Here is a 21707-nt window from a genome sequence, read left to right as displayed (position 1 = left end):
GCCTAAATCTAACCCCTCTCTACCCCCCCCCCTTCCCCACAGCCTAAACTTAACCCTCCTCCCTAAGTGCCTAATCCTAACACTTCCCTGATAGGCTGCATACAGGGGGTGGGGTGGGGTTAGGCACTAACGCTAACCTCCATCACCCCCGCAACCTAACCCTCCCGGAGTGTGCATAAACCTAACCACCCCTCCCGCCGCCTAAACCTAACCCGGCAGTGCATACTTACCTTCAGGATCCTGACTTGGAATATCGTCCCCGGGATCCTGATCTCTTCTGAATGCCAGCATCTGTATTCTGGCGGCTGGCAGTATTTCGGCAGCCGGGATCCTGAACACATACCGGGTAAAGCCATCACCACGATCCCTAGCAGCATTTTCACACACTGACAGAAACTTCTCACTCATGCTCCCAAATTACTAATTCACAAAAGGCCAGATAAGAAATGAAAAAATATGTTTATTGTTACGTACATTTGTAATTGCTGTACAAATAACTAATTGTAGTAAAGAGCGACTTTAATATCCCTTTGAATTCTGCATGTATTAGCACTGCATCTGTAAACAGGATTTACCAATTTTTTATTTTATTTTTAAATCTGTCAATTACCCACCATTTTTTTTACAGCATGAAAAATTTCCTGTTTTCGCAATCGCAAAAAAACAGCACTTGCCTGGGATTTTGTTTCGCCCCTTGGTGTAGAACATTTACCAGATTCTAATCTATTTTACACGTATCAATTCTGCCTACTTAACCACTAATCTCCAAAGGTTGGGAGCAGTCATCTTGGAATGCAGGGTGAAAAACAAAACATATATGGGCAACAGGTACAAATCGTGGTTCAGTGATATACCAGTTAATGTTAAATCATTTGCCAATATGTTGGGTAACCCTTTGGCCTGTATATAAATGAGCGTGGATCATCACAGTATAGTAGGGAGGACGGTAAAACGGTTGATTTGCAGATAAGTCTTTTACTAGTATGAGACTGTTAAACCTTACAGGGCACTCATTATCTTACCTATTTCATAAACTATCCATTCCAAGCTGTAAAATTAACAGAATTTTTTGAAGCTCAATAATGCAAAGAAAACTAGTTATTATAAAAAGAAGTGTTCTGCCCAGTTGTCTCTCTCTGCAGGTGCACGGTGGTTCACAGCTTGGACTGAAGAGGTTTCAGATACTTGTAGAAGGATTCATGAACCTTCAAAAAGGTAAAAGCAGAGCAATATTAAACTGATGTAACATAGGGTTAACAGGTTATTTTCAGACAAAAACACATTCTTTTGCTGTAACGGATATTTTCTAGAATTTTTGGAGGGTTTTTGTATAAAACCCTGGCATGCCTAATCATTATTGATACATTTTTCAGAGACTGTTATCCCACAGTAGATAGGAGAGAAAATAAAATTGTGTCTTGAAAACACTCCATGGGATGGTGTAAATTACAGACATTCATGGTGTCATTTTCAAACAGCTCTTTCATGAGCAATTTAAAAGGACTGATATGAGCACCAACTGGGGCAATTGATAAGACATCATTGTACCTTGGTATGACAAGAAAATAGGATTTTAATTACGTACCGGTAAATCCTTTTCTTGTAGTCCATAAGGTATATTGGGGAACTTGGTACGATGGGGTATAGACGGGGTAAAAAGGAGCCGATGCACTTTAAATTTCTTCACTAGGTGTGCTGGCTCCTCCCAAAGACATATATGAGAGAAGGAACAGGAGAACAAAAGAGTGGTGAGATTTAATACCAGCACACCACGAACATATAAACAACCAGCAACGGCTGGTAACAATAACAGTAACAGCTGAACAGGCAACCACAGAACAGAGAACCTGCAGAAAAGTCAACGCACTGAGATGGGCGCTCAATATCCCTTATAGACTGCGAGGAAAGGATTTACCGGTAGGTAATTAAAATCCTATTTTCTCTAGCATCCATAAGGGATATTGGGGAACGTCGTACGATGGGGACGTCCCAAAGCTTCCAGAACGGGCAGGAATGTGCGGAGACTTCTGCAGCACAGACTACCCAAAGTGGGTATCCTCTTTGGCCGGGGTATCAAACTTGTAGAACTTTACAAAAGTGTTTTTTCCCCGATCAGGTAGTAGCTCGGCACAGTTGCAAGGCCGAGACTCCGCGGCCAGCCGCCCAGAAAGAGCCCACTGATCTTGTAGAGTGGGCCTTCAGAGACTTAGGAACAGGTAAGGCTGCTGACCCATAGGCCTGTTGGATAGTTAGCCTAAGCCAATGAGCAATGGACTGCTTTGAAGCAGGACCACCCTTTTTCTGCGCATCACAGAGCACGAACAAGGAATCAGTCTTTCTGATCCGAGCTGTTCACTTGACATAGATCTTCAAGGCTCGCCCAGCATCCAATGCCTCCAGAGGAGCAGAAGTCAGAACTGGACGGGACCACAATAAGTTGATTCAGGTGAAAAGCCGAGACAACCTTCGACAGGAAACGCTGTCTAGTCCTGAGCTCCGCTCTGTCCTCGTAAAAGACCAAGTAATGGCTCTTACACGACAAGGCCCAAATCCTGAGACACGTCTAGCAGAAGCCAGGGCCAGTAACATCACTGTCTTCCACGTGAGGTACTTGTATTCTACCATCATCAGAGCTTCAAACCAGGAGCACTGTAGAAATTCCAACACCACACTCAAATCCCAGGGTGCCGTAGGCAGCAGAAAAGGAGGTTGTATGTGGAGTACCCCTTGCAAGTAGGTCTGAACTTCTGGCAACAGTGCCAATTTCCTCTGGATGGAAATGGAGAGAGCTGAAATCTGGACCTTAAGGGAACCCAGACGCAAGCCCTTATCCACACCAACCTGCAGGAAACGTCCCAAGTGGAACTCTGCAGGTGGATACGTGCGTTCCTCATACCAGGAGACATATTTTCTCCAGATATGATAGTGTTTTGACATCACAGGTTTCCTGGCCTGAACCATGCTAGCAATAACCTTTCTGGAAAGGCCCTTGTGAGCTAGGATGTTCCGCTCACTCTCCATGCCGTCAAACGAAATCGCCTAAGTCCAGGCAGAGGAACGGTCCTTGTTGAAGTAGATCTCTTCTTAGTGGTAGAGGCCAAGGGTCTTCGACGGACATGTCCAGAAGATCCACGTACCAAGTACCACACCCTCCGAGGCAAATCCAGGGCAATCAGAATTGCCTGGACGCCTTGATTTTTCATTTGCTTGAGCACCCTTGGGAGCAACGGAATCGGAGGAAACAGGTAGACCAACCTGCAAGGCCAAGGCGACATCAGTGCATCTACTGCCCTGGCTCGTGAGCAATACCAGTGAAGCTTCTTGTTGAGTCGAGAAGCCATCATGTCTATTTGTGGGCAGCCCCACCGGTCGATGATTTGCTGAAACACCTGATGGTGGAGACCCCACTCCCCAAGGTGGAGATCGTGACGACTCAGGAAGTCCGCTTCCCAGTTGTCTACTCCCGTAATGAAGATTGCGGACATTGCTCTTGCATTTCTTTCCGCCCAGAGGAGTATCTTTAACACCTCTCGCATGCAGGCTCTGCTTTTTGTCCCTCCTTGCCGATCGATATACTACAATGCTGTGGTGTTGTCAGACTTTACTTGGATCACGTGATCCTTGAGCAGAGGAGAGGCCTGAAGCAGAGCATTGTAGATCGCCCGAAGTTCCAGAATGGTGATCGGAAGGAGGGCTACGTGGGCTGACCACCTGCCCTGGAACTGAGCCCCTTGGGTGACAGCTCTCCATCCTCTCAGACTCACATCTGTTGTGAGGAGGACCCAATCCTTAATCCCGAAACTCCGGCCTTCCAGTAGATTGGACGACTGCAGCTACCACAGGAGGGAAATCCTCGCCTGACGTGCCAGACAAATTATCCGATGCATCTGTAGATGTGATCCGGGGCACTTGCTCAGAGGATACAATTGAAATGTTCTGGCATGGAACCGCCCATATTGGATCGTCTCATATGAGGCGACAATCTTCCCCAACAATCTGATGTAAAGATGGATAGATACTCAAATAGGTCGAAGTACTATGTGGACATCTCCTGAAGTTGTCTTGCTTTGTCCTCCGGGAGGAACACCTTCTGGGCCGCCGTATCCAACCCCAGGAACAGGAGCCGTTGAGTCAGCTCCAGGTGGGACTTCTGTAGATTGAGAATCCACCCATAGCGTGACAGAAGCTGGATAGTGTGGTCGATATGGAGCAATAAACGCTCCCTGGATCTTGCTTTTATCAGTAGATCGTCCAAGTAAGGGACAACATTGACCCCCTGGACCCAGAGTTGTAGCATCATCTCCGCCATCACCTTCGTGATACCCTCGGAGCCGTGGACAGGCCAAAGGGTAGCGCCTGGAACTGGTAGTGATCGTCCAGTAGGGCAAACCTCAGATAAGCCTGATGAGGTGGCTAAATTGGAATATGAAGGTAGACGTCCTGGATATCCAAGGAAACCCGGGCCAGGCAGCACCGCCTTTTTGGACAGTCGAGAGACCGATATGTCAACCCCCGGGGGTTCTTCCCAAAATTTCCTACCTTCAGGAGCAAATGGGAAAGTGTGCAAAAACTTTTTTGACACTTGGAATTTTTTATCTGGATTTTTGCAGGCCAACTTGAAAAGGTCATCTAACTCTGCAGAATCAGGGAAAGTGACATTAGGTTTGTTTTGTGTAAAGAAAAACGACTGCTGTGACGCAGTGTCCTCTAAAGGGAGCTTTAACACGTCCCGTATAGCCAGAATGAGGGGTTCAATACCCTGAGCAGAATCAGAATACCAACTAATGGGATCTAAGTCATCCCCATCCTCCTGTGTATTCTCATCTGAATCAGAGAGTAGGGCAGGTAAACCACGCTTCTGTGGACCTGCATGAGAGATGGAGGGCTGTGTAATATCTGCCCTAGCAGCTAAGTCTGCAACAGTCTTGTAGTAGCTGAGTTTTCTGAACATTAGCAGACAGTTGTGATGACATATCAGACATCATAGTTTTAAGAGCCCCTAGCCAGGAGGGCTCTGGACCCTCTTCCCCAGCCCCTTCACAGATTTGTGAAGATTGGCTGCATTGTTCACATGAAACAGAATCAGTAGATAGGGGAGAGAATCTAGTGTGGCACGCACTACAGAGTTTGTGTTTACCCATGTTTACAGTAATCACAAAAACATACACACAGACAGTATACTGATCAAGCCTGCCCTTACTGTATGTGAGAGGAGACACACAGAGAAAGACACCAACACACTCCTAGCTGTACAGTCCCAGTGAAGCTGTCAGATAATAATATTACAGTGGAACACTAGTAAATACTGTCCTGTAGAGGACACAGATTGTGTACAATAGCGGCTCTCCCCCTATGCTACATCCTGTACCAGTTTTCCAGCGTTTCTTGGGAGTCGGGAAGAGCTATGTGTGCTGTAAGCAGAGGAAGGCGCCAAAACGCCTCTGGTCCCACTCTGAGGTAGCTCCGCCCCCCCAATGAAGCGGGAGCTACAGTGATTCTTATACTGGCAAAGTCTCCTATCATGCTTAAAAACATCACACAAGTGCTAGTTTAAGCCATCTTGAGCCAGTTTACATGTGAGGGTTTTAGCGGGTTTTCCCCAGAAGGGTCCCTTATGCCGAGCCCTCGTCCAGCCGCGCTTTGAACCGGGGGACCCTCCTAGCGGGGCCCCCGGTTTGTACTCACCACAAACATTACCTGCAGGCATATGTTAGGGGTGTGTGGTGTGCTGCGATTGCGACAGCCAAGGCGCAGTACCCCGCTGAACAAACAACCTCTCAGGACGGTGGTCCTGCAGCGGGGAAGCGGCTCTGAACCTCCCATGGCCGGTAACCGTCCCCCCTCTAACCTCCCACGGTGCAGGTATGCTATTGCCCAAACAGCATGCCGAAAATTATAAAAGTTTAAAATAAATTGAAGAAAATTCTTTGGAGCTGCAGAGATGTGCATCATCTCCTGAGGGCACTTTTTTCTAAACTGCCTGTGGGAGGGGGCATAGAGGGGAGGAGCCAGCACACCCAGTGAAGAAATTTGAAGTGCACTGGCTCCTTTGGACCCAGTCTATACCGCATTGTACTAAGTTCCCCAATATCCCTTATGGATGCTAGAGAAAATAGGATTTTAAATTACCTACCAGTAAATCCTTTTCTCGTAGTCCGTAGAGGATACTGGGGTCCATTTAGTACCATGGCGTATAGACTGGTCCACTAGAAGCCATGGGCACTTTAAGAATTTGTTAGTGGGTTGGCTCCTCCCTCTATGCCCCTCCTACCAGACTCCAGTCTAGGAAAACTGTGCCCGAGGAGACGGACATACTTCGAGAGAAGTATAGTGGTGAAATTCTGAGCGCACACACACACACACACACACACACACACACACACACAAGGAAAGCCAAGCTACCCAGACTTGAAACAGGAAGAGCAACAGCTGAACCAACATTACTTAACCAAGTAACAGTACAGGAGGAACGAAGCACTGGGCGGGCGCCCAGTATCCTCTACAGATTAAGAGAAAAGAATTTACCGGTAGGTAATTAAAATCCTATTTTCTCATACGTCCTAGAGGATACTGGGGTCCATTTAGTACCATGAGGATGTACCAAAGCTCCCAAACCGGGTGGGAGAGTGCTGAGGTTTCTTGCAGAGCGACTTACCAAACTGAAGTTCCTCAGAGGCTAAAGTATCGTACTTGCAGAACTTTGCAAACGTGTTTGAACCTGACCAAGTAGCTGCTCGGCAGAGCTGTAAAGCCGAGACACCCCGGGCAGCCGCACAGGAAGAACTCACCGACCTAGTAGAGTGGGCCTGTACAGATTTTGGACATGGCAAACTTGCCGTGGAATAAGCATGCTGAATAGCAAGTCTGATCCAGCGTGCAATTGTCCGTTTTGAAGCAGGACACCCAATCGTATTGGGATCATAAGAACAAACAGCGAGTCCGTCTTTCTGTGACGAGCTGTTCTTTTCACATACAACTTCTAAGCCCTCACGACATCCAAAGACTTTGAAGTAGCACAGGTGTCGGTGACAACCGGAACCACATCAGGTTGGTTGATGTGAAACGCAGACACCACCTTAGGAAGAAATAGCGGACGAGTTCAGCTCTATCCTCATGGAAAATTAAATAGGGACTTTTGTGAGACAAAACCCCCAGCTCCGACACATGTCTTGCTGAAGCCAAGGCCAACAGTGTGACGGTCTTCCACGTAAGATATTTTATGTCCACCTCCTGTAACGGTTCAAAACAGTCCGATTGGAGGAAATGCAGCACCACATCGAGATCCCAAGGTGCCTTGGGAGGCACAAAGGGAGGTTGGATATGCGGAACACCTTTCAAGAATGTCTGGACCTCAGGGAGAGAAGCCAATTGTTTCTGAAAGAAAATGGACAAGGCCGAAATCTGGACTTTTATGGAGCCCAGATGTAGGCCCACATCCACTCCTGCTTGTAGAAAAAGCAGGAAACGTCCCAGATGGAATTCCACCGCAGAAAATTTTCTGCTCTCACACCAAGAAACGTATTTCTTCCAAATACGATGGTAATGCTTAGACGTTATCCCTTTCCTGGCTTGGATCATAGTCGGGATAACCTTGTTAGGGATGCCTCTCCTGGCTAGAATCAGCCGTATAACTTCCATGCCGTCAAACGTAGCCACGGTAAGTCCTGATAGACGAATGGGCCCTGTTGTAGTAGATCCTCGCGAAGAGGAAGAGGCCACGAATCTTCAAGGAGCATCTCCAGAAGGTCCGCGTACCAGGGGCTCCTTGGCCAGTCCGGAGCAATTAGAATTGCTTGAACCTTTTCCCTTTTCATTCTCTTTAGAATTCTTGGGATCAGAGGAAGTGGAGGAAACCCGTACACCCTCTGATAGACCCATGGAGTCGTCAGGGTGTCTACCGCCACCGCCTGTCGGTCTCTCGACCTGGAACAAAACCGCTTGAGCTTCTTGTTGAGACGAGAGGCCATCATGTCGATCTTTGGATATCCCCATCGACCTGTCAAGCACCTGAACACTTCCGTGTGAAGGCCCCACTCCCCTGGGTGCAGGTTGTATCTGCTGAGGAAGTCTGCTTCCCAGTTGTCTACTCCCGGAATGAAGACCGCTGACAGCGCCACAGCGTTTCTCTCTGCTCAGAGGAGAATTCTTGACACCTCTGACATTGCTGCACTGCTTTTCGTTCCACCCTGTCGGTTTATGTACGTTACTGCCGTCACATTGTCCGACTGGATCTGAATGGCCTGATCTTGAAGAAGATGTGAGGCCTGCAGAAGGGCGTTGTATATGGCACAGAGGCTTGCGTCTGTGATTAACAGAATCCAGTTCTGAATTCCGAACCTCGACGAGGCGAGAAGTCTGCAGCCACCACAGAAGGGAGATCCTGGCTTTTGGTGACAGACTGATCCTCTGGTGCATGTGAAGATGCGATCCAGACCATTTGTCCAACAGATCAAGCTGGAAGGGTCTTGCGTGAAACCTTCCATATTGAAGTGCCTCGTAAGAGGCCACCGTTTTCCCCAGAAGGCGAATGCATAGATGCACTGATATCCGGGTTGGCTTAAGGACATCCCGAACCATCGACTGGATCACTAATGCCTTTTCCAACGGAAGGAACACCTTCTGCGACTCCGTATCCAGTATCATTCCCAGGAATGGGAGTCTCCGTGTTGGCTCTAGGTGAGATTTCAGAAGGTTCAGAATCCACACATGATCCTGGAGAAGTTTGGTTGAGAGAGAAATACTGTCCGACAACCTTTCTCTGGACGGTTCTTTTATCAGGAGATTGTCCAGGTACGGAATTATGTTCACTCCCTGTTTGTGGAGTAGAAACATCATCTCTGCCATCACCTTGGTGAACACCCTTGGTGCCGTGGAGAGATCAAATGGCAGGGCATGGAACTGGCAGCAACAGTCCTGCAGTGCAAATCGTAGGTAAGCCTGATGAGGCGGCCAGATCGGGATGTGAAGGTACGCATCCTTGATATCCAGAGACACTAGGAATTCCACCTCCTCCAGACCTGAGATCACCGCTCTCAGAGACTCCATCTTGAATTTGAACACTCGGAAGTACGGGTTCAACGACTTGAGGTTCAAAATTGGTCTTACCGAACCGTCCGGTTTCGGTACTACAAACAAGTTGGAATAGTACCCCTTGTTTAGCTGATGAGGTGGAACTGGAACAATGACGCGAGTCTGTACCAGTTTTTGTATGGCACTGGCAAGCCTGATTTGAAGAATCTGTGAGGTGGGAGCTCTTGGAACTCCAGTCTGTAGCCCTGGGAAAATAAGAATTTACTCACCGGTAATTCTATTTCTCGTAGTCCGTAGTGGATGCTGGGAACTCCGTAAGGACCATGGGGAATAGACGGGCTCCGCAGGAGACTGGGCACTCTAAAAGAAAGATTAGGTACTATCTGGTGTGCACTGGCTCCTCCCTCTATGCCCCTCCTCCAGACCTCAGTTAAGGAAACTGTGCCCGGAAGAGCTGACACAACAAGGAAAGGATTTGGAATCCAGGGTAAGACTCATACCAGCCACACCAATCACACTGTACAACTTGTGATAACCATACCCAGTTAACAGTATGAACAACAAGTGAGCCTCAGTAACAGATGGCTCATAACAATAACCCTTTAGTTAAGCAATAACTATATACATGTATTGCAGAGAGTCCGCACTTGGGACGGGCGCCCAGCATCCACTACGGACTACGAGAAATAGAATTACCGGTGAGTAAATTCTTATTTTCTCTGACATCCTAGTGGATGCTGGGAACTCCGTAAGGACCATGGGGATTATACCAAAGCTCCCATACGGGCGGGAGAGTGCGGATGACTCTGCAACACCGAATGAGCAAAGGCAAGGTCCTCCTCAGCCAGGGTATCAAACTTGTAGAACTTAGCAAATGTGTTTGAACCCGACCAAGTAGCAGCTCGGCAAAGCTGTAAAGCCGAGACCCCTCGGGCAGCCGCCCAAGAAGAGCCCACCTTCCTTGTGGAATGGGCTTTTACCGATTTAGGATGCGGTAACCCTGCCGCAGAATGAGCTTGCTGAATCGTGTTACAGATCCAGCGCGCAATAGTTTGCTTTGAAGCCGGAGCACCCAGTTTGTTGGGTGCATGCAGGATAAACAGCGAGTCAGTTTTCCTGACTCCAGCCGTCCTGGCTACATAGATTTTCAAAGCCCTGACTACGTCCAGCAACTTGGAAGCCTCCAAGTCGCGAGTAGCCGCAGGCACCACAATAGGTTGGTTCAAATGAAACGCTGATACCACCTTTGGGAGAAATTGGGGACGAGTCCTCAATTCTGCCCTGTCCATATGGAAGATCAGATACGGGCTTTTACATGACAAAGCCGTCAATTCTGACACACGCCTAGCTGAAACCAAGGCCAACAGCATGACCACCTTCCACGTGAGATACTTCAGCTCCACGGTCTTAAGTGGCTCAAACCAGTGTGATTTCAGGAAATCCAACACAACGTTAAGATCCCAAGGTGCCACTGGAGGCACAAAAGGGGGCTGAATATGCAGCACTCCCTTAACAAACGTCTGAACTTCAGGCAGTGAAGCCAGTTCTTTTTTGAAAGAAAATAGATAGGGCCGAAATCTGGACCTTTATGGATCCTAATTTAAGGCCCATAGTCACTCCTGACTGTAGGAAGTGCAGGAATCGACCCAGCTGGAATTCCTCTGTAGGGGCCTTCCTGGCCTCACACCAAGCAACATATTTTCGCCATATACGGTGATAATGTTTTGCGGTCACGTCTTTCCTAGCCTTTATCATCGTAGGAATAACGTCATCCGGAATGCCCTTTTCCGCTAGGATCCGGCGTTCAACCGCCATGCCGTCAAACGCAGCCGCGGTAAGTCTTGGAACAGACAGGGCCCCTGCTGTAACAGGTCCTGTCTGAGAGGCAGAGGCCATGGGTCCTCTGAGATCATTTCTTGTAGTTCTGGGTACCAAGTTCTTCTTGGCGAATCCGAAACGATGAGTATAGTTCTTACTCCTCTCTTTCTTACTATCCTCAGTACCTTGGGTATGAGAGGAAGAGGAGGGAACACATAAACCGACTGGTACACCCACGGTGTCACTAGTGCGTCCACAGCTATCGCCTGAGGGTCCCGTGACCTGGCACAATATTTTTTTAGCTTTTTGTTGAGGCGGGACGCCATCATGTCCACCTGTGGCAGTTCCCAACGGTTTACAATCTGTGTGAAGACTTCTTGATGAAGTACCCACTCTCCTGGGTGGAGGTCGTGCCTGCTGAGGAAGTCTGCTTCCCAGTTGTCCACTCCCGGAATGAACACTGCTGACAGTGCTAGCACGTGATTCTCCACCCATCGAAGAATCCTTGTGGCTTCTGCCATTGCCATCCTGCTTCTTGTGCCGCCCTGGCGGTTTACATGGGCGACCGCCGTGATGTTGTCTGACTGAATCAGTACAGATTGGTTTTGAAGCAGGGGCTCTGCTTGACTCAGGGCGTTGTAGATGGCCCTTAGTTCCAATATATTTATGTGTAGAGAAGTCTCCAGACTTGACCACTGTCCTTGGAAGTTTCTTCCCTGAGTGACTGCCCCCCATCCTCGGAGGCTTGCATCCGTGGTCACCAGGATCCAGTCCTGTATGCCGAACCTGCGTCCCTCGAGAAGATGAGCACTCTGCAGCCACCACAGCAGAGACACCCTGGCCCTTGGGGACAGGGTGATCAACCGATGCATCTGAAGATGCGATCCGGACCATTTGTCCAACAGATCCCACTGAAAGATCCTTGCATGGAACCTGCCGAAGGGAACTGCTTCGTAAGAAGCCACCATCTTTCCCAGGACTCGCGTGCAGTGATGCACCGACACCTGTTTTGGTTTCAGGAGGTCCCTGACCAGCGATGACAATTCCTGGGCCTTCTCCTCCGGGAGAAACACCTTCTTCTGTTCTGTGTCCAGAATCATTCCCAGGAAAAGCAGACGCGTCGTAGGGATCAGCTGCGACGTTGGGATATTCAGAATCCAGCCGTGCTGTTGCAACACTTCCTGAGAGAGTGCTACGCTGACCGACAACTGCTCTTTGGACCTCGCCTTTATGAGGAGATCGTCCAAGTACGGGATAATTATAACTCCCTTTCTTCGAAGGAGTATCATCATTTCGGCCATTACCTTGGTAAATATTCTCGGAGCCGTGGAGAGACCAAACGGCAACGTCTGGAATTGGTAATGACAGTTCTGTACCACAAACCTGAGGTACTCCTGGTGAGGTGGGAAAATGGGGACATGCAAGTAAGCATCCTTGATGTCCAGCGACACCATAAAATCCCCCTCTTCCAGGCTTGCAATAACCGCCCTGAGCGATTCCATTTTGAACTTGAACTTCTTTATATAAAAGTGTTCAAGGATTTTAAATTCAGGATGGGTCTCACCGAACCGTCCGGTTTCGGTACCACAAACATTGTGGAATAGTAACCCCTGCCCTGTTGAAGGAGGGGGACCTTGATAATCACCTGCTGGAGGTACAGCTTGTGAATTGCCGCCAGTACTACCTCCCTTTCCCTGGGAGCAGCTGGCAAGGCTGATTTGAGGTAACGGCGAGGGGGAGTCGCCTCGAACTCCAGCTTGTATCCCTGAGATACAATTTGTACAGCCCATAGATCCACTTGTGAGCGAACCCACTGGGTGCTGAAGTTTCGGAGACGCGCCCCCACCGCACCTGGCTCCGCCTGTGGAGCCCCAACGTCATGCGGTGGACTTAGTGGAAGCAGGGGAGGATTTTTGTTCCTGGGAACTGGCTGCCTGGTGCAGCTTCTATCCTCTACCCTTGCCTCTGGCCAGAAAGGATGCTCCGCTGACCCGCTTGCATTTCTGAGGCCGAAAGGACTGCATTTGATAATACGGTGCTTTCTTAGGCTGTGAAGGAACCTGAGGCAAAAAAGTCGACTTCCCAGCAGTTGCTGTGGATACGAGGTCCGAGAGACCGTCCCCAAATAGTTCCTCACCCTTATAAAGGCAAAACCTCCATGTGTTTTTTAGAATCAGCATCACCTGTCCACTGCCGAGTCCATAATACTCTCCTGGCAGAAATGGACATTGCATTAATTCTAGATGCCAGCAGGCAAATGTCCCTCTGTGCATCCCGCATATATAAGACGACGTCTTTTATATGTTCGATGGTTAGCAAAATAGTATCCCTGTCGAGGGAATCAATGTTGTCTGACAGGGTATCAGTCCATGCTGCTGCAGCACTACACATCCAGGCTGAAGCAATAGCAGGTCTCAGTAGAGTACCAGAGTGTGTATACACAGACTTCAGGATAGCTTCCTGCTTTCTATCCGCAGGATCCTTTAGGGTGGCCGTATCCTGAGATGGCAGTGCCACCCTTTTAGATAAGCGTGTTAGCGCCTTGTCCACCCTAGGGGATGTTTCCCAACGTAACCTATCCGTTGGCGGGAAAGGGTACGCCATCAGTAACCTCTTAGAAATCACTAGTTTCTTATCAGGGGAACTCCATGCTTCTTCACACAAACCATTTAATTCATCAGATGGGGGAAAAGTCACTGGCTGCTTTTTCTCCCCAAACATAATACCCCTTTTGGTGGTAACCGGGTTAATATCAGAAATGTGCAATACATCTTTCATTGCAGTAATCATGCATCGGATGGCTTTTGTAGACTGTACATTTGTCTCATCCTCATCTACACTGGAGTCAGACTCCGTGTCGACATCTGTGTCTACCATCAGAGCTAGCGGGCGTTTATGAGCCCCTGACGGCTTCTGAGTCGCCTGGGCAGGCGCTGGCTGAGACCCCGGCTGTCCCAAGGCTGCTGCGTCATCAAACCTTTTATGTAAGGAGTTGACACTGTCGGTTAAGACCTTCCACATATCCATCCAATCAGGTGTCGGCCCCGTCGGGGGCGACACCACATTTATCTGCCCCTGCTCCGCCTCCACGTAACCCTCCTCATCAAACATGTCGACACAGCCGTACCGACACACCGCACACACACAGGGAATGCTCAGACTGAGGACAGGACCCCACAAAGTCCTTTTGGGAGACAGAGAGAGAGTATGCCAGCACACACCACAGCGCTATATAACACAGGGATTTACACTGCTAATAAGTGATTTTCCCAATAGCTGCTTGTTTGTATCGATTTGCGCCTAAATTTATGTGCCCCCCCTCTCTTTTTAACCCGTCTTGTACCTGGATACTGCAGGGGAGAGCCTGGGGAGCGTGCTTCCAGCGGAGCTGTGAAGGGAAAATGGCTCTGGTGTGCTGAGGAAGAAGGCCCCGCCCCCTCAGCGGCGGGCTTCTGTCCCGCGTTTTGTGTGACTTAATGGCGGGGGTTTTCACACATATACAGTGCTAGACTGTATTATGTGTGTAATGTGTGCCAAAAGGTATTATAATTGCTGCCCAGGGCTGCCCAGGGCGCCCCCCCCCCCCCCCCCCAGCGCCCTGCACCCTACAGTGACCGGAGTGTGTGGTGTGCTGTGGGAGCAATGGCGCACAGCTGCAGTGCTGTGCGCTACCTTAATGAAGACCGGAGTCTTCTGCCGCCGATTTCATCTGTTCTTCTGTCTTCTGGCTCTGCAAGGGGGACGGCGGCGCGGCTCCGGGAACGGACGATCGAGGTCAGGCCCTGTGTTCGAACCCTCTGGAGCTAATGGTGTCCAGTAGCCTAAGAAGCACAAGCTAGCTGCAAGCAGGTAGGTTTGCTTCTCTCCCCTCAGTCCCACGTAGCAGTGAGTCTGTTGCCAGCAGATCTCACTGAAAATAAAAAACCTAACAAATACTTTCTTTCTAGCAAGCTCAGGAGAGCCCACTAGGAGCACCCAGCTCTGGCCGGGCACAGATTCTAACTGAGGTCTGGAGGAGGGGCATAGAGGGAGGAGCCAGTGCACACCAGATAGTACCTAATCTTTCTTTTAGAGTGCCCAGTCTCCTGCGGAGCCCGTCTATTCCCCATGGTCCTTACGGAGTTCCCAGCATCCACTAGGACGTCAGAGAAATAAGATTTATGACGCCGGGATCCTGGCACGAAATTTGACCAGATTTGACCGAAGAATTGTAGGCAAGCTCCCACCTGACAGCCTTTCAGGCATTGCGGTCCACTGTCATGATGAAGTCTTTGATGAAGTAGAGCCTGAGCTCTGTTCCAGAGCACCTGCTGTTGCTGGTTTGCGTGGTTTACCTCTTGCACCGCTGGAGCACGTAGAAGCACCTCTGTATTTGCACTTGAACTTGGCCGTCTGAAAGGACTGTAACTTAGAAGCTGAGTAAGTCTTCTTGGTTGGGGGGGGGCTGCGGAAGGAAGATACGTAGACTTACCCGCAGTAGCTGTGGAGATCCATTTGTCTAATTCATCTCCGTACAACATCCCCCCTAGATAAGGAATCTAACCCCACAATTAGGTTGCCTGACCATTTTGCAATGGCTTTAGTGTTCCACGCACATGCAATAGTGGATCTTTGGGCCACCCCAGCAGCTGTGTACAATGATTTGAGTGTAGTCTCAATTTTACGATCAGCTGTATCTTTTAGGGAGGCTGCGCCAGGAACAGGCAATACAATTTTACGTGACAGCCTAGAGACTGATGCGTCCACTTTCGGCGGATTTTCCCATTTTTTCCTATCCTCCAGAGGAAAAGGAAAAGATGAGAGCAACCTTTTAGGGATCTGAAACTTCTTATCAGGATTAACCCATGGTTCTTCAAACAGGGTATTCAATTCCTTTGACGCAGGAAAAGTGGGACTTCTTTTTTACATTAAATTAAGATTCCTCACACTCCTCTGACACCTTATCAGGAATATGCAGAACATCTCTGATGGCCTCTATAAGAGCCTCTATTCCCTGTGACAGTCCCGCTAGCCGGGACGCCGGCTCAGTACTCACCAGTCTTCATTCTTCTGGCTCTGTTAGGGATGGCGGCGTGCTGCGGGACTGTACGCTCGCCGTGATGGACTTGCGAATAGGTCCCTCAGGAGCTCAGTGTCCTGTCAGCGGGGAATGGGACCATTAACCTTCAAGAGGTTGGGCCGTTTCCCCTCTCCTAAGTCCCACGAAGCAGGCAGGCTGGTGCCAACCAGTCCTGCCTGAAAATAACAAAAATAGATGCAGAAAACTCTTCAGGAGCTTCCCAAGCGTGACCGGCTCCTCCGGGCACATTTTCTAAACGGAGCCTGGTAGGGGGGGCATTGAGGGAGAAGCCAGCCCACACTATCAAATTCTTAAAGTGCCCATGGCTCCTAGTGGACCAGTCTATACCCCATGGTACTAAATGGACCCCAATATCCTCTAGGACGTAAGAGAAATTGGGGTATTTATTAAACACAAAACATAAAAAGTTTGCGATATATAAGAAACCAATGCTGGAGCAGACCGAACAGGCAAATTATTTCCCACAAACAGATGTAGGAAAGGGAATCAGTCGGGATCCCGGCATTCAGCAGACAGATGCCAGAATACCAGGCTGCAAGCACAGGACCACCACCCAAGTGGGGTATCTGGGCGGCGGCAGGGATTCAAACCACTGGCATTTCGCTGGGTGTCGGTTTTCCGGCATCGGTATCCTGACCGCCGGGATACCAACAGGAAAAGAACTAATCAACAGAAAAATAAGAATTTACTCATCGGTAATTCTATTTCTCGTAGTCCGTAGTGGATGCTGGGAACTCCGTAAGGACCATGGGGAATAGCGGGCTCCGAAGGAGACTGGGCACTCTAAGAAAGAATTAGGACTACCTGGTGTGCACTGGCTCCTCCCGCTATGCCCCTCCTCCAGACCTCAGTTAGGGAAACTGTGCCCGGAAGAGCTGACACAATAAGGAAGGGATTTGGAATCCCGGGTAAGACTCATACCAGCCACACCAATCACACCGTACAACTCGTGACACTATATCCAGTTAACAGTATGAACAACAACTGAGCCTCACGAACAGATGGCTCATAACAATAACCCTTTAGTTAGGCAATAACTATATACAAGTATTGCAGACAATCCGCACTTGGGATGGGCGCCCAGCATCCACTACGGACTACGAGAAATAGAATTACCGGTGAGTAAATTCTTATTTTCTCTGACGTCCTAGTGGATGCTGGGAACTCCGTAAGGACCATGGGGATTATATCAAAGCTCCCAAACGGGCGGGAGAGTGCGGATGACTCTGCAGCACCGAATGAGCAAACTCAAGGTCCTCCTCAGCCAGGGTATCAAACTTGTAGAATTTTGCAAATGTGTTTGAACCCGACCAAGTAGCAGCTCGGCAAAGTTGTAAAGCCGAGACCCCTCGGGCAGCCGCCCAAGAAGAGCCCACTTTCCTCGTGGAATGGGCTTTTACAGATTTAGGATGCGGCAGTCCAGCCGCAGAATGTGCAAGTTGAATCGTGCTACAGATCCAGCGAGCAATAGTCTGCTTAGAAGCAGGAGCACCCAGCTTGTTGGGTGCATACAGGATAAATAGCGAGTCAGTTTTCCTGACTCCAGCCGTCCTGGAAACATATATTTTCAGGGCCCTGACTACGTCCAGTAACTTGGAATCCTCCAAGTCCCGAGTAGCCGCAGGCACCACAATAGGTTGGTTCACATGAAAAGCTGAAACCACCTTAGGAAGTGATTGGGAACGAGTCCTCAATTCCGCCCTATCCATATGAAAAATCAGATAAGGGCTTTTACATGACAAAGCCGCCAATTCTGATACATGCCTGGCCGACGCCAAGGCCAACAGCATGACCACTTTCCACGTGAGGTAATTTAGCTCCACGGTTTTAAGTGGCTCAAACCAATGCGACTTTAGGAAATCCAACACCACGTTGAGATCCCACGGTGCCACTGGAGGCACAAAAGGGGGCTGAATATGCAGCACTCCTTTAACAAAAGTCTGAACTTCAGGCAGTGAAGCCAGTTCTTTTTGGAAGAAAATCGACAGAGCCGAGATCTGGACCTTAATGGAACCCAATTTTAGGCCCATAGTCACTCCTGACTGTAGGAAGTGCAGAAATCGACCGAGCTGAAATTCCTCCGTTGGGGCCTTCCTGGCCTCACACCAAGCAACATATTTTCGCCATATGCGGTGATAATGTCTTACAGTCACATCTTTCCTAGCTTTAATCAGCGTAGGAATGACTTCCTCTGGAATGCCCTTTTCCTTCAGGATCTGGTGTTCAACCGCCATGCCGTCAAACGCAGCCGCGGTAAGTCTTGGAACAGACAGGGCCCCTGCTGCAGCAGGTTCTGTCTGAGCGGCAGAGGCCATGGGTCCTCTGAGATCATTTCTTGAAGTTCTGGGTACCAAGCTCTTCTTGGCCAATCCGGAACCACAAGTATAGTTCTTACTCCTCTCCTTCTTATTATTCTCAGTACCTTGGGTATGAGAGGCAGAGGAGGGAACACATAAACCGACTGGTACACCCACGGTGTCACTAGAGCGTCCACAGCTATCGCCTGAGGGTCCCTTGACCTGGTGCAATATCTTTTTAGCTTTTTGTTGAGGCGGGACGCCATCATGTCCACCTGTGGCCTTTCCCAACGGTGTACAATCATTTGGAAGACTTCTGGATGAAGTCCCCACTCTCCCGGGTGGAGGTCGTGCCTGCTGAGGAAGTCTGCTTCCCAGTTGTCCACTCCCGGAATGAACACTGCTGACAGTGCTAACACATGATTTTCCGCCCATCGGAGAATCCTTGTGGCTTCTGCCATCGCCATCCTGCTTCTTGTGCCGCCCTGACGGTTTACATGGGCGACCGCCGTGATGTTGTCTGACTGGATCAGCACCGGCTGGTGTTGAAGCAGGGGTCTTGCCTGACTTAGCGCATTGTAAATGGCCCTTAGTTCCAGAATATTTATGTGTAGGGAAGTCTCCTGACTCGTCCATAGTCCTTGGAAGTTTCTTCCCTGTGTGACTGCCCCCCAACCTCGAAGGCTGGCATCCGTGGTCACCAGGACCCAGTCCTGTATGCCGAATCTGCGGCCCTCTTGAAAGATCCTTGCATGGAACCTTCCGAATGGAATTTCTTCGTAAGAAGCTACCATCTTTCCCAGGACTCGCGTGCAGTGGTGCACCGACACCTGTTTTGGTTTTAGGAGGTCTCTGACTAGAGATGACAACTCCTTGGCCTTCTCCTCCGGGAGAAACACCTTTTTCTGTTCTGTATCCAGAACCATCCCCAGGAACAGTAGACTCATTGTAGGAACCAGCTGCGACTTTGGAATATTCAGGATCCAGCCGTGCTGTTGTAGCACTTCCCGAGCTAGTGCGACTCCGATCAACAACTGTTCCCTGGACCTCGCCTTTATAAGGAGATCGTCCAAGTACGGGATAATTATAACTCCCTTTTTTCGAAGGAGTATCATCATTTCGGCCATTACCTTGGTAAATACCCTCGGTGCCGCGGACAGACCAAACGGCAACGTCTGGAATTGGTAATGACAGTCCTGTACCACAAATCTGAGGTACTCCTGGTGAGGAGGGTAAATGGGGACATGCAGGTAAGCATCCTTGATGTCCAGTGATACCATGTAATCCCCTTCGTCCAGGCTTGCAATAACCGCCCTGAGCGATTCCATTTTGAACTTGAACCTTCTTATATAAGTGTTCAAGGATTTCAAATTTAAAATGGGTCTCACCGAACCGTCCGGTTTCGGTACCACAAACATTGTGGAATAGTAACCCCGTCCCTGTTGAAGGAGGGGTACTTTGGTTATCACCTGCTGGGAGTACAGCTTGTGAATCGCCTCCAGCACCGCCTCCCTGTCTGGGGGAGTAGTTGGCTAGGCTGATTTGAGGAAACGGCGAGGGGGAGACGTCTCGAATTCCAGCTTGTACCCCTGAGATACCACTTGTAGAATCCAGGGATCCATCCGTGAGCGAACCCACTGGTCGCTGAAGTTCCGGAGACGGGCCCCCACCGCACCTGGCTCCACCTGTGGAGCCCCAGCGTCATGCGGTGGACTTAGAGGAAGCGGGAGAGGACTTTTGTTCCTGGGAACTTGCTGTTTGGTGCAGCTTTTTCCCCCTACCTCTGCCTCTGGGCAGAAAGGACGCGCCTTTAACCCGCTTGCCTTTCTGGGGCCGAAAGGACTGTACCTGATAATACGGTGCTTTCTTTGGCTGTGAGGGAACATGGGGTAAAAATGTCGACTTCCCAGCCGTCGCTGTGGAAACGAGGTCCGAGAGACCATCCCCAAACAATTCCTCACCCTTGTAAGGCAAAACCTCCATGTGCCTTTTAGAATCCGCATCACCTGTCCACTGCCGAGTCCATAATACTCTCCTGGCAGAAATGGACATTGCATTTATTCTAGATGCCAGTTGGCAAATATCCCTCTGTGCATCTCTCATGTATAAGACTACGTCTTTTATATGCTCTACAGTTAGCAATATAGTGTCCCTGTCAAGGGTATCAATGTTATCAGACAGGGAATCTGACCACGCAGCTGCAGCACTGCACATCCATGCTGAAGCAATAGCCGGTCTCAGTATAATACCTGAGTGTGTATATACAGACTTCAGGATAGCCTCCTGCTTTCTATCCGCAGGCTCCTTTAGTGCGGCCGTATCCGGAGACGGTAGTGCCACCTTCTTTGACAAGCGTGTGAGCGCTTTATCCACCCTAGGGGATGTCTCCCAACGTATCCTATCCTCTGGCGGGAAAGGGTACGCCCTTAGTAACTTTTTGGAAATTACCAGTTTCTTATCGGGGGAAACCCACGCTTCATCACACACTTCATTTAACTCTTCAGAAGGGGGAAAAACCACAGGTTGCTTTTTCTCCCCAAACATAATACCCTTTTTTGTGGTACCAGGGATAATGTCAGAAATGTGCAACACATTTTTTATTGCCGTAATCATGTAACGGATGGCCCTATTGGAATGTACACTAGTCTCATCGTCGTCGACACTGGAGTCAGTATCCGTGTCGACATCTGTGTCTGCCATCTGAGGTAGCGGGCGTTTTTGAGCCCCTGATGGCTTTTGAGACGCCTGGGCAGGCACGGACTGAGAAGCCGGCTGTCCCACATCTGCTATGTCATCAAACCTCTTATGTAAGGAGTTGACACGGTCACGTAATTCCTTCCACATATCCATCCACTCAGGTGTCGACCCCGCAGGGGGTGACATCACATTTATCGGCACCTGCTCCGCCTCCACATAAGCCTCCTCATCAAACATGTCGACACAGCCGTACCGACACTCCGCACACACACAGGGAATGCTCTGACTGAGGACAGGACCCCACAAAGTCCTTTGGGGAGACAGAGAGAGAGTATGCCAGCACACACCAGAGCGCTATAAATCACAGGGATGTACACTATAATGAGTGATTTTACCCTATAGCAGATATATATATATATATATATATATAGTATTTGCGCCTAAATTTAGTGCCCCCCCCTCTCTTTTTTACCCTATTGAGCCTGTAAACTGCAGGGGAGAGCCTGGGGAGCGTCCTTCCAGCGGAGCTGTGAGAGGAAATGGCGCCAGTGTGCTGAGGGAGATAGCCCCGCCCCCTTCACGGCGGACTTCTCCCGCTTTTTTATGGATATATGGCAGGGGATTTTACACATATATAGTCTTAATGACTATATTATGTGTATTTTTTGCCAATGTAAGGTAATCTTATTGCAGCCCAGGGCGCCCCCCCCCCCCCCCCCCCCCAGCGCCCTGCACCCATCAGTGACCGGAGTGTGAGGTGTGCATGGGGAGCAATGGCGCACAGC

The 21707-nt window shown here is 49.4% G+C and overlaps 1 protein-coding gene across 2 annotated transcripts in view; it reads right to left on the bottom strand.

The window, feature by feature from the left end:
• Nucleotides 1–440: 440 nt before the first annotated feature.
• ACOX1 (acyl-CoA oxidase 1) overlaps nucleotides 441–21707 on the bottom strand; it is a 59521-nt gene continuing 38254 nt past the window's right edge. For both annotated transcript variants that reach the window (XM_063960566.1, XM_063960565.1), the window contains exon 14: nucleotides 441–1205. In XM_063960566.1, coding sequence (XP_063816636.1) covers nucleotides 1155–1205 — 51 coding nt within the window. In that variant the 3' untranslated portion in view covers nucleotides 441–1154. The remainder of the gene's footprint in view (nucleotides 1206–21707) is intronic.

The sequence above is a fragment of the Pseudophryne corroboree genome, chromosome 3 (assembly GCF_028390025.1).
Source record: "Pseudophryne corroboree isolate aPseCor3 chromosome 3, aPseCor3.hap2, whole genome shotgun sequence".
NCBI classification, from domain to species: Eukaryota; Metazoa; Chordata; class Amphibia; order Anura; family Myobatrachidae; genus Pseudophryne; species Pseudophryne corroboree.
The sequence above is the reverse complement of the archived record's forward strand: the minus strand, read 5'-3'. Positions and strand labels throughout refer to the sequence as shown.